The 12497-nt window shown below is 40.3% G+C and overlaps 1 protein-coding gene across 1 annotated transcript in view; it reads left to right on the plus strand.

Moving 5' to 3' along the window:
- MAP3K21 (mitogen-activated protein kinase kinase kinase 21) overlaps positions 1 to 3406 on the plus strand; it is a 58680-nt gene extending 55274 nt beyond the window's left edge. The window contains exon 10 of the mRNA XM_019954147.2: positions 591 to 3406. Within this exon, the coding sequence (XP_019809706.2) occupies positions 591 to 1009 (419 nt within the window). The 3' untranslated portion in view covers positions 1010 to 3406. The remainder of the gene's footprint in view (positions 1 to 590) is intronic.
- The last annotated feature ends 9091 nt before the right edge of the window (positions 3407 to 12497 follow it).

The following is a 12497-nucleotide window of genomic DNA, read 5'->3' on the forward strand; positions in this document are numbered from 1 at the left end:
CTAGAGAAGGAAATGGCAACCCACTCCAGTATTCTTGCCTGGGAAATCCCATGGACGGAGGAGCTTGGCGGGCTACAGTCCATGGGGTCGCAAAGAGTCGGATGCGACTGAACAACAACAGGGTGGTAATAAGTCAGTTCTTCAGAACAAAAAAGGGAAGGTGTAACATGTAGAAACATAGCTGTGTCCTTATTTTCATTAATTTTTTCAAATTATCAGCTGAAAGTGAATTCAGTCATATTTACCATCATTTTATGCCTTAATTTTAGTCCAGTCTAATCCCATTCTGAAATCTCTCCTGCGTATTAAACAATTCTAATGATCATTGTTCTAAGCACCTGATGATGATTTAGCTCTTTACAGTTGTAGTTTCCACAGATTCAAGCAATCTTTCCAACTTTGAGGTACTTATTAATAAAAACAAACCATATATCCTAACAGCTTGTAAGGTGAGGTTTGTGTCCAGGTTCTTTTGTCAAAGCTTACTTTAAGGTGGTCACCTCAATGAAGTCGCCCAGTTTATTTTCCTTGATATGCATCGTTTTCAATGTCTCTGTCTAATCACACCCTCTCTTTGCCCGTTGGTGCAGCTCTCATCTCAGCCCCCGGAGCCTCTGAACTGCCCTCTGAGTGGGTTTGGGGGATGCCCCCCTCCCTGTCTGGACCTCACAGTGACCTGCCAAGTGAGGTCCCGCCTGAAAAACAAAGAGCTGTCCATATGGTGCCTCTGCCTCACCCTCCGCCCCTAAGAAGCCGAGGAGGTGCCCTGCAAGCCTTCCCGCCGAGAGCAGAGTCTCAGCCCTCACAGGCTGGCCCTGCAGTGGGTGGTCCAGGACCAGCCCACAGCTGTCCTCTCGGCCCCAAGAAGAGAACTCAGCCCCACATGCCTTCCTTACTGGACTCCGACGTGGAAGGCCAGAGCCGGGACCGCACGGTGCCTCTGTGCAGGATGAGGAGCAGAGCGAGCCGACCATCTCTGTATGAACTCGAGAAAGAATTTCTGTCTTAAGTGCCTTCTGTTGTTTAAGCATTTCTTTTTGTTTTTTTAAGGTGAACAAATGAAAACAAGGTGTCTACCTTTGAATCGTTTCATGCTGCTGTGTTTTCAAAGCTGTGGCCGTGTTACTGAAATAGTAATGGATGTCTAACTTCTCCAGAAAGGGAAGTCATTGCTGTTGGCTGACTGTATTGTTTGTCCACTGGATTCTTACCTAGCAACTTGAAATACCACACACACTATACAGCAAGAACTGTACAACAGAGTGAATCTGTGTTTAAGCACAACTTTAAATACTTTTTCTCCCCATTTATATTCTTTTCTGGTATTGTTGTCATTCAGTCGCGCGACCCCACACACAAAAATTTTAAGAGTGCCATTTCTGTTTCCTTCTTTCCTGTTGCCTTCCTTCATTTTCTATTTTCCTTTCTCTTCTTTTCTTCATTTCTCACTTTTCTTTTGTTACTTGTGCAACAAAAGCCAAGAATAATGTGATATTAGTGAGGAAAGTTGTCTGTTTTTAAAAATTTGATAACTAGAATAGATGCAGAGTCCTATTTAAGCTACTTAAGTTCAGCAGTGGGCTTATAATGCACAAGTATGTCCAAATCTCATCTAAAATATGCAATGTTTCTCTCTTTTGAGAAAATTTTACTGAATGTAGTTTATAAAAGTTATAATGAATGTAACTTCTAAAAATTTTATCCATTGGAACTCCAAAATAGATTTAAAACAGATCAGTCATTAACATTTGACTTAGACCATATGGTATACAGCTCAGACCCACTAACCTGTGGGTTCTCCCTGTAAAAAAGGTCCCCCGTCATCAGTAGCTGTTGATTTGGTATCCAGAAGTGTAAAGCTTTTCTTTTGCCATGGAGTTTTTAAAAATTAATTGATACATGTGTCATGCATCATAAACATTGATGTCATTAAATTTTTATTTTCTCTATTTAAATGCATAATCATCCCAATAACCTCAAATACAGTCAGTGAGAAACACTGCAAAGTCAAGAAACAGCAGTGCTGTTAGAATGTAAGTATTTTCCAATAATAGTTATTTCACATTTCACTTAATTGTGGATAAGTGTTAGATATCTGCTGGGTGAGATAAGTTGCTGTTGTAGAAAGGAAAAATATAGTTTATTTTCAGATGTGGATTTATAAAATGAATCTTTGGATAACAGATCAGATTTTTAAATGATTTAAAATTATTTTATGAGTCACTTTTATGAATTATACAGATATGCTACAAATAGACTACTGAGTTATTAAGCTATGAAATGGCTATCCAGGAGCTTGGTAAACTTGTCTGGGTTCTTCTGTTAAATATATTATGCTTCTATCATTAGAATATGATTATGCAGATGACAGATAATAACTATCTTAAATTTTCCATACAGTGAAAAACTTTAATTGCAAATATTACTTGTTACTTCATTTAAAATTTTTCCGTGTGTTAAGAGTTACTGAATAATTAAAAGGTCAGCAATTTAAATTAAATCAAGTGTGATAAAATATCTACCTATAGTAGATTTTTAAAAAGTAAAATTGTATTATTTAGCCATTTTGGAACATCTTAGTCATCTAACAAGTATGCCCCAGCAAATAAAGAACAGGACATGAAAGGATTATGTTAATATAAGCGCATTTTGCCCTAAAGAAAACAGTCTTGTATTTAAGATTCTTGCAGCAAAATCTCAGGTACTTAATTACATTTTGTTGTGTTGTGGTCCATTCTGTGATTTGACTTCCCTTTGGGGTAGCTGTTGAATTATGTAACAGAGATTTGGTTTCTTCAAAATTGTATCACACTTGAAAATATGGTTGACTACTTCATACTCAGTCACTTGGGGCATGTAACTTCCAGCTAAAAGTAAAGGAAATATGTGCCTACAATAATACATGAAACACAAAATATAGCAATTATGTTTTCAGTTTTGCTTCTACCAAAACACTGTGTACATCTGTGTGTGGCGTGGTGTGTGAGGGTGGGAGAGTGATGGCTATCCATCTGTCTTGTTCCTCTACTCTGTTCCTGTTGGCTTTATTTTCGTCAGCTTTACATTATGAATTTAGAAATGAAGCTATATTAAAAAGACAATTATGATAAAAGGACTCAATCTCACATGTTACTGCAGATAGTTTTTGCTGAGATCCACTGTACATCTGTGATTTTCTATGTATATTAGTATACTTAGCAGAATCTGGTTATTTATTTTCATATAGACTTAATAGCTCACTGAAAGATAAATTAAACTGATTCTTATTAGTCAACAATTAAGGTGCTCCCACTGCAGAGATTTGAGGCCTGGGCCTGATATGCTGTATTATGAAGCTTTGTGACTGAAAAAGATGTTTACATATGTTGTCTATTTTTTTAATAAACTTTTTTTTATAGCTTGTCTATTTGCTCAGTAGCTTTGGTCTACTCCTGATGATTGTGACTAGTTTGTAATAGTTTATTTTTTATTCAATAAGGGAAAGTATGTTAATAAGATTATTAATAAGCCAGATATTAACCTGCTAAATTGATTAAATAGAAGGATCATGAAATGAGCCATGGGATTAAATATCTTTTTTAAAGTATGATGAAATGCTTTATTTCAAATGTTGTTTGGTTTACATGTGCATTAAAACATTGCTTTTAATTTCACTGTGAGAATTCTTCAGCTCTAGCTTTTCAGAAGGCACGTTTTGGCAGAGTGAATTACTATATGAAGTAAATATCAGTTAATGCTAGAGGGATGTGGTTAATGAGACATGTTCATTATTAGCATGTTTAAATCAGAAGAATTTCAAAAAACAACCTAACTGCTGGTGATTCTTGGTGAATAAAGACTTGGGTGAATTAGGAAAGAAGCCAATAGCATTTCATGCAGATCAAGGCAACAAACTATCATTTAAGTGGGAGAAAAATGTAACATCTATTGTATAGCTGCCTGCCATATAAGACACTTCCTTTAATTCTCTTTAGGAGAGTTTGTGAGGGAGGTAGTAGTATCCCTATTTTATTAGATATAAAACAGGCAGAGAAGTTTGATAAACTTCCAAAGACCCACCAACATTTACCTGTTCACAGCTGTCGTATAGAAGATGGACACATCTGCAGGATGACTTTGTAAATGGAATCCAAAGCTAAGGTAATTTTTCACTCATCAAAAAGCTCAAAATTCTAGGGTTCTCCCTGGTAGTCAAGTGGTTAAGACTTGGAGCTTCCAAAGCAGAGAGTGCAGGTCCCTGGTCAGGGAACTAAGATCCCATATTCCTTGCGGGTGGTCAAGATATTAAGGAAAAAAAAATTTTCATTCTAGAAATGGATCAGTTCTTACTTAAAGACAAAGTTAACAGTGTAATATGGTGGGATACTTCCTAAGTAATTGTAAAATGAAAGGACTACAAACTGCATATCTAATAGATCAGCTCAGATAAAAGTAGGATTCTGTTCAATGGGTTTTTTTTTTTTTTCCTTTTTCAATGGATTTATAAGTATAAGTGAAATTAAGAACTGCAATATAAATATAAAATATTTGGGCTTAAGCTGTCTGTACTCTTCTGAAAAGGTCAATATGCTAAAACATGCGACTTTTATGAGTGAAACAATGTAATAAGTACCATACAGCAGAGCAAAATTTTCTTGTTGTTTAGCAAAAAATGAATTAAGGACTTTCCATAGCCACTGGGAAAGACTAAAGGAATTCAGTGATGGGCAAGAGGCACAGCTGTGTACTTTGCTGCATGGTTCTTAAGATCCAGGAAGACAGACATTGAGAAGCTAATCAGGGCCAGTTTTGTGGGTTCATGCCTTGGGTGTCACACTTGGAGTAGTCCCTGAGCTTGATTTTAATGCTTTGCTAACACCATCTTGAAATCCTTAAGAGATCTTGAACATGAGGCCCCTTATTTTTATTTTGCACTGGGCCCGACAAATTCTGTGGCCAAACCTGACTACCAGGCTTCCCTGTAGCTCAAATGGTAAAGAATCTGCCTGCAGGGCAGCAGACCTGGGCTCAGTCTCTGGGTTGGGAAAATCCCCTGAAGAAGGGCGTAGCAATCCACTCCAGTGTTCTCACCTGGAGAATCCCATGGACAGAGGCACCTGGCAGGCTACAGTCCATGGGGTTGCGAAAAGCTGGACGTGAGCAACTGAGACACTGACACGCATGAAGAGAGTGTTACAGAAGGTGAAGCAGTTGCTGCTCAGCAGCACTGCAGAGCAGACCTGACCGGGGTGTCAGAAACCAGGGTAAGAGGCGATCCCTGGAGAGTTGCTAGCTTGCGACTCAAGTCATGTTTCTCTTGGTAGTTTCAGGATTTCTTCTTTGCCTTTCAGCATTTTTACCATGGTGTGTCCTGGTGTGGATCTCTGCATATATCATACTTGGAGTTTTTTAATTTCTTGGATGTATAGTTTTTTTCCCAGCAAATTTGGGGTTTTCAGCCATAATTTCTTCAAATATTTTTTCTGCTCCTTTTACTCTCTCCTGGGACTCTTATTACACCTAAATCGGTGTACTTACTGGTGTCCCACATTTCTCTAAGGCCCTGTTCATTTTCATTCATTCTTCTCTTTCTGTTTTCAGATTACATAATCTATATTGAGGGCAAGAGGAGAAGGGGGCAACGTGAGATGGTTGGATGGTATCATCGACTCCATGGACATGAGTTTGAGCAAACTCAGGGAGATAGTGAACAACAGGGAAGCCTGGCATGCTGAGTCCATAGAGTCAGATACAACTTAGCGACTGAACACTCTATAATGATTTCAAATTCTCTTAACCTTTCTTCTGCACCAATCTACTGTCAAACCCCTCTAATGACTTTTTTTGTTCATTTTAATTATTGTATTTTCAGCTCCATAATTTCCATTTGATTCTTTCTGAAAACTTTTATCTCTTCATTGATAATCTCTTTGATGAAGCATTATCATTATCCCTTCCTTAAGTGTGTTTTTCTTCAACTCATTGAACAAATTCATAATAGCACTTTGAAGTCTCTTAAGACATCTGGACCTTTTCACATGCCATCTCTGTTGCCTCTCTTCTCCCCAATATATGGATCATACTTTTCTGGTTTTTTTTAATGTCTCATTTTTTGTTGAAAATTGGGCCTCTTAGGTCATATGTGGTAGCATCTGTGGGTAATGATGACTGCTTTAGCAGTTATGCCTGTTGCCTTGGAGAGTGGGTCCTCAGAGCTCCTCATGCAATCATCCCATAACGGAACCTCTTTGTTAAAATTTTGCAAAGCTTCTCACTAACTCCTGAAGCATTTTGTCCTATTGGTTCATGTGACACCACACATCTGAAATCATGTTATCTCATGACTCTCAAAGCATTTCAAGGCAGACCACTTTCTATCTCTGGCCCTGTTCTAATCTTAGAGCTCCATTTGTACATATTCTGCTGCTTATTTATCATCTCTCCTTAGATATCTATGAGACCTTTCATCCTGCTGCTGCTGCAAGTCGCTTCAGTCGTGTCTGACTTTGTGCGACCTCATAGACGGCAGCCCACCAGGCTCCCCCATCCCTGGGATTCTCCAGGCAAGAACACTGGAGTGGGTTGCCATTTCCTTCTCCAGTGCATGAAAGTGAAAAGGGAAAGTGAAGTCGCTCAGTCGTGTCCGACTCTTCGTGACCCCATGGACTGCAGCCCACCAGGCTCCTCCATCCATGGGATTTTCCAGACAAGAGTACTGGAGTGGGGTGCCATTGCCTTCTTTCATCCTGAACATGGCCCAAATAAAACTTTCGATTCACCTCCTTCCCTAAATTTGCTCTTCACTAGTCCTCTTCTTAGTAAACAGCACTTAGTAAATAGTAAAGACTAGGCAGTCGGAGGCCTCCACTGACTAGACTTTAAAGTATCAACATCATGAATGCATATGTCTCACCCACAGTGTTCAACAACCACTTGTAGAATAATTGGCTGAATCATTCCCATTTTACAGATGAAGAAACTGAAACTTAGAGAAATTAAGTAAATTGCTGGATTAGTCCTTTTAGATGACAGGAAAAAAATGTTTCTTAAATGTTAACTAGTTGGTTTTCAATAAATATCATTGTTAACATCAAAGGATAATTGAAAGAAAGTAATACAAAGTGTAACTGGAGTGGGACTTTGGAAATGTCGTAAAGGAGTTTGATTACTTGTCTAAAGATTTGGCACTGTATTTTGCCTTAAAAAAAGCAATCAGGGTTCTCCAGAGGACCAGAACAAATAGGACATACATATATGTATTTCAGAGAGAGGGAGATTTATTTTAAGGAATTGTTTCACACGATCGTAGGGACTAGCAAGGTGGAACTCTGCAGGGTAGCCTGGCAGACTGGAGACCCGGCGCAGGGCTGGCACTGCAGCTGGAGTCCGAAGGCCATCCATCCAGAGGCAGAATCCTGAGACCAGGGTGTTGGCCCAGTTGGTTTCTTCTTCTTTATTTTGAATTCAGTTTATTTATTTTTTGAAAGTCTTTATGGAATTTGCTACAATATTGCTCCTGTTTTATGTTTTGATTTTTTTCATTTTAAATTTATTTATGTTTTAAATTGAAGGATAATTTCTTTGCAGAATTGTGTTGGTTTCTGCCAAACACCAGCATGAATCATTCATATAGGCTTTGATTTTTTGTACTTGAGTTGTGGGATCCTAGCTCCCCTACCAGGGATTGAACCCACACCCCCTGCCTTGGAAGGTGAAGTCTTAAGCCCTGGACCACCAGGGTTGATTTCTTCTGAAGCCTCTCTTCTCAACTTGCAAGTCTTCTTACTGTGTCTTCATATAGCCTTCCCTCTGTGCATGTCTGTTTCCCCAATTTCCTCTTCTATTAAGGATACAATCAGATGAGAGCCTGCTCCAATGACTCATTTTAACTTGATTACCTCTGGAAAGACTCCATCTCCAAGTATAGTCATGTTCTGTGGTACTGGGTATCATACCTCTGCACCCATTGGCTTGCAAGCCTGTACTTGCCCAGCCTCAAGAAAGAGCCCTGGGAAGGCGGGGAAGATGGGGGAGGAATAAGACGGGGAGATCGCCTGCCTCCCTACAAATACATTAAAAGTTCATCAGAATATGGAATAGCTCCTACAGAGCAACTTCTAAGTGACAGCAGAAGACCCCAGGCCTCCAAAAAGGCAAGCTAATCTCCTTGGAATGAGAAATGAAACCAATATTGTAAAGCAATTATCCTCAATTAAAAATAAATTAAAAAACTAAAAAAAGAGTCCTGGAGTCAGCAACAGAAACATCCATGGCTTAATGAATGAGGGGGGATCTTACATGTCTGAAGCAAAGTACTGGAATGACACCCCACCGTGTGCAGCAGATGGCAGGCAGGACACAGCAGCAGTCTTGGCTCCAGGGCATGGGAGCATGAGATGCCAGTTAAAGGTTGGCTCACTGGTTACCAGGGAAACCAGCAGAGGGCGGGCCCCTCACCGCCCCTCAGGCTAACAACCTCCACAGGGCAGATGTCTTCCCTTTGGCAAACTATCATAGTGGAGCTGTTCTCATCTAAAGATTAAAATAATCACTGTCTGGAGCAGGGGGCAAGCATGTAGGCATTTACCAGTTAGGCTTTTTGAAGAAGAAGGAAGGCCAGTCAGGTGAGTAGGCTGTGGGTGAGGCAGGGACTGATTGAGCAGGAGATGGACAGAGATCAAAAAAGCAGCCATCTTGGGGGCCTGACCATATAGCCCCCTACATACAAAATTGGGAGCATGCAATTTGTTCATGACAGACTAGAAGATGCTTCCAAATACTGAATATGACAGTGATGTATAAAAGAGAGAGGGACTAGAGGCAGTGATTTTATCAGGTCTTATAGTAAGAATAATGAGGAAAGGAAGTTCAAGAGGAACTTTACAATCTCAAAATTGGAGACAACCGGTAAAGAAGCAAGAAGTCAGGGTGGAACAGTTAGCCAATGGGGATGTTATGGATAAGTCAGAAATAAAACACTGAGAGGAGAACTGGTGCTTAGATAAAATGAGGATTTGGGTGAAGCGAAAGAGCGAGGGAGGCAAAGTTTGCAGTTCTGAATAATAGAAAATTCTAGAAACATCCAGGGAGAAGGAAATGGCAACCCATTTCAGTATTCTTGCCTGGAGAATCCTGTGGACAGAGGAACCTGGTGGGCTGCTGTCCACGAGGTCGAACAGAGTCGGACATGACTGAAGCGACTTAGCATGCATGCATGCATTGGAGAAGGAAATGGCAACTGCAACACTGCAGTGTTCTTGCCTGGAGAACCCCAGGGATGGAGGAGCCTGGTGGGCTGCCGTCTATGGGGTTGCACACAGTCGGACACGAATGAAGCGACTTAACAGCAGCAGCAGCAGAGACATCCAACTATCAGCCCAAATTTGCATCTGAAATTTGAGACGGGTTGGAGTTGGAGAGAGATTCTGCAGTCATTTAAATTTTGGTGATAAAGATGCTGAATGGACAGGTGAGAAAGGCAGAGAGAAGAAAGCTGAAGAAAGCTCGTCAGAAAAGTGAGAAGATCCAGAGGGTGATGGAAAGAGGATGGACAGCTCTTATAGGTAAAAAAAGACCCAGAAGAGTATAAGGCAGGGACTCCCCCAGCAGTCCAGTGGTTAAGATTCCACGTTTCCACAGCAAAGGGCACAGATTCGATCCCTGATCAGGGAACTAAGACCCCACATGCCGTGTGGCACAGTCATAAAAATAATAATAAAAAAAAAATTTAAAAAGAAAAGTGCAAGGCAGCAGAAGATCATGACTCCCCAAATACCTTCCCTTATCCATAACAACTCTCAAAGAACCAAATACTAAAAACTTCTCTTAGGAACAAAAAGCTAAACTTTTTAGACTAATTGTCTGGGAATGACACCATTCCCTAGAGCTATCAGCACTTAATTCCCTTCTGACTGGAGTGGACATGCCTCAATTTTATTCATGCAATTCTTATATTCCTTCTGACTCCTGAGGGGAGTCAGAGGTATATAAGACCACGAGCCAGAGCACCCTCTACCCTCTACCCCTTCCTCCTTTCTGTGCTTTTCCAAAGTGTGAAGAGACAGTGTAAAGGCACAATCCAGCTATAGTTCTGCATGCCTAAACTGGAGCACAGGGAACTAATGTTTCACCATTATCTGATCTTAGACATGTTGATTAACTTTCCAGCCTCAACAGCCATCATGCCCCTTGCCACTCCCTACCGATGGTGTGTGGATCTATCGGCAGCGTCATTTTCTTCAGGGTGTCAGTGCTGCCTGGCACTGTTTAGTGGCAGGAGAAACCCCAGGACACATCTACAGAGGTAGCTTGCTGACAAGGAGCTGTACCTAGGAAGTACTTTTCTCCCCTGGAAGATAGTCTCTCCAAAAACTTTTACTTAGTCTGTTAAGGAATATTCTCCCTGCTGGTTCAGATGGTAAAGAGTCTGCTTGCAATGCAGGAGACCCAGGATCAATCCCTGGGTCAGAAAGATTCCCTGGAGAAGGGAATGCCTACCAACTCCAGTATTCTTGCCTGGAGAATTCCATGGACAGAGGAGCCTGGCAGGCTACAGTCCATAGGGTCACAAAGAGTAGAAGATGACTGAGTGACTAATAACACACATTAAGGAATATTGTCCATAGGAAATACAGATCCAATTTTATTACATAAATCTGTCAGAAAATATACTGTTTCAAATAAGCTTCTATATAAGAATAAACTCTTTATTAACTCTGAGTGTGATCATGTGAGTTATTTAATGTGTGAAAGTTCTAAAATATGGCAAAATTTCTGCATCTTATGGCTCAAGTATTGAATTTTTCAACAAGCCAAGTCTTTTCCGCTGGAACAGGTGTAAACATAATACGAATCAAAGGAGTTGGTAGTAATTTTTCCTCCAATCTGTGTTTTGCCCGAATTCAGCATCGTTGTTGTTCAGTCTCCAAGTCGCGTCTGGCTGCAACCCGACAGACTGCAGCACTGCCAGGCCTCTCTGTCCCTCACCAGCTCCCGGAGATGGCCCGAGTTCATGTCCATTAAATCGGTGACGCCGTCCAACCATCTCATCCTCTGTCGCCCTCTTCTCTTTCTGCCTTCAATCTTTCCCTGCATCAGGGTCTTTTCCAATGAGTCGGCTGTTCGCATCAGTGGCCGGAGTATTGGAGCTTCAGCATACCTGTTTCAAAAACGGAAGCCTCCTGTTTGCATTGACTTAGATTTTCTGCTATCTGGACACTAGGTGGCACTATATACACATAATTTCACAGACAAGGAACACACCTTTCTGGATTATTTGATGAATTGCAGCCAAATGTACACCCTTAGGAGAAAAAGGAAAAACAAGGGTTGTGATTTGAAAAGTATCTGAAAGATGAAGGGAGCAAAGGAAAATGGTTTCCCAGTGACAGAGGAACAAGAGGAACAAGAAGATGATCTTTATTTTTTATTTTATTGAAATATAGTTGATTTACAATGTTGTGTTACTTTCTCCTATATAGCAAAGTGACTCAGTTTTATATATATATATATATATATATATATATATATATTCTTCTTCATATTCTCTTCCATTACAGTTTATTACAGGATATTGAATATACTTTCCTGTGCTATACAAGGATGATCTTTATAAAGTGATCTTTTTTATATATATCTGTTCCAAATAGGGAGACAAGAATGGAGTTTTATAGCTGTAAGCCAGCATCACCGATTCAATGGACATGAACTTGTGCAAACTCTGGGAGATGTTGAGGGACAGGGAGGCCTGGTGTGCTGCAGTCCGTGGGGTTGCAAAGAGTAGGACAGGACTGATCAACAACAACAGCAAAACTAGGTCAGATCTCCAACTGTCTATCTCCAGCGTAGGCAGAATTGAATCAAATGCCTGAAATCCTAAGGGTCTCACCATCATGAGACACTGGCTGAAAACAGAGTTCTGCATTCAGGGTAGGTAGAGCCAAGGTATGAACATAATACAGTCCTGTGTTGTTGGAGATCTGAATGCAACCGCGTCCAAAGTTAGCCCTACATCAAGAATTTTGACTTTGTGTGATCTAATACATTCCCCTTTTACTTAAGCCATCCTGTGTGTCTTATTCTGGAAACTGCAAGCACTTTTGCAAGACTACATCTGATGAACTGGGATAAGCAGAAGGCAAACTGGCCAGAGTAAACGGTCAGCATACACATGCAGAAGCGTGTTACGCTTATGTTTGTGACTTGGGTCAAGTGTTCAAATGTGACAAAATTATTCTCTTCAGAAAACTAGATGCACAGAATTTCCCATTCAGTGCAGCAGGAGTCTTAAAGTGATTCTAGATATATAAAGAAGAGGAGACTGTTAAGACGAATTGCTAAAGGGATTCTGCAGGTTTGGAGCAAAATGCTCAGCTATATTTCAGCTATATGTGAATAATTCAATAGAATTCTATACATTTGGCTTCCTTATGAAATTTCTGTCTTGTGTAGGATGCTTTGGAGTTGCTCTTCCCAAATAACAATTTTCACATCTTTGTAGATTCTTGTTATGTATTCAC

Source organism: Bos indicus, chromosome 28, assembly GCF_029378745.1.
Source record: "Bos indicus isolate NIAB-ARS_2022 breed Sahiwal x Tharparkar chromosome 28, NIAB-ARS_B.indTharparkar_mat_pri_1.0, whole genome shotgun sequence".
Classification (NCBI taxonomy): domain Eukaryota; kingdom Metazoa; phylum Chordata; class Mammalia; order Artiodactyla; family Bovidae; genus Bos; species Bos indicus.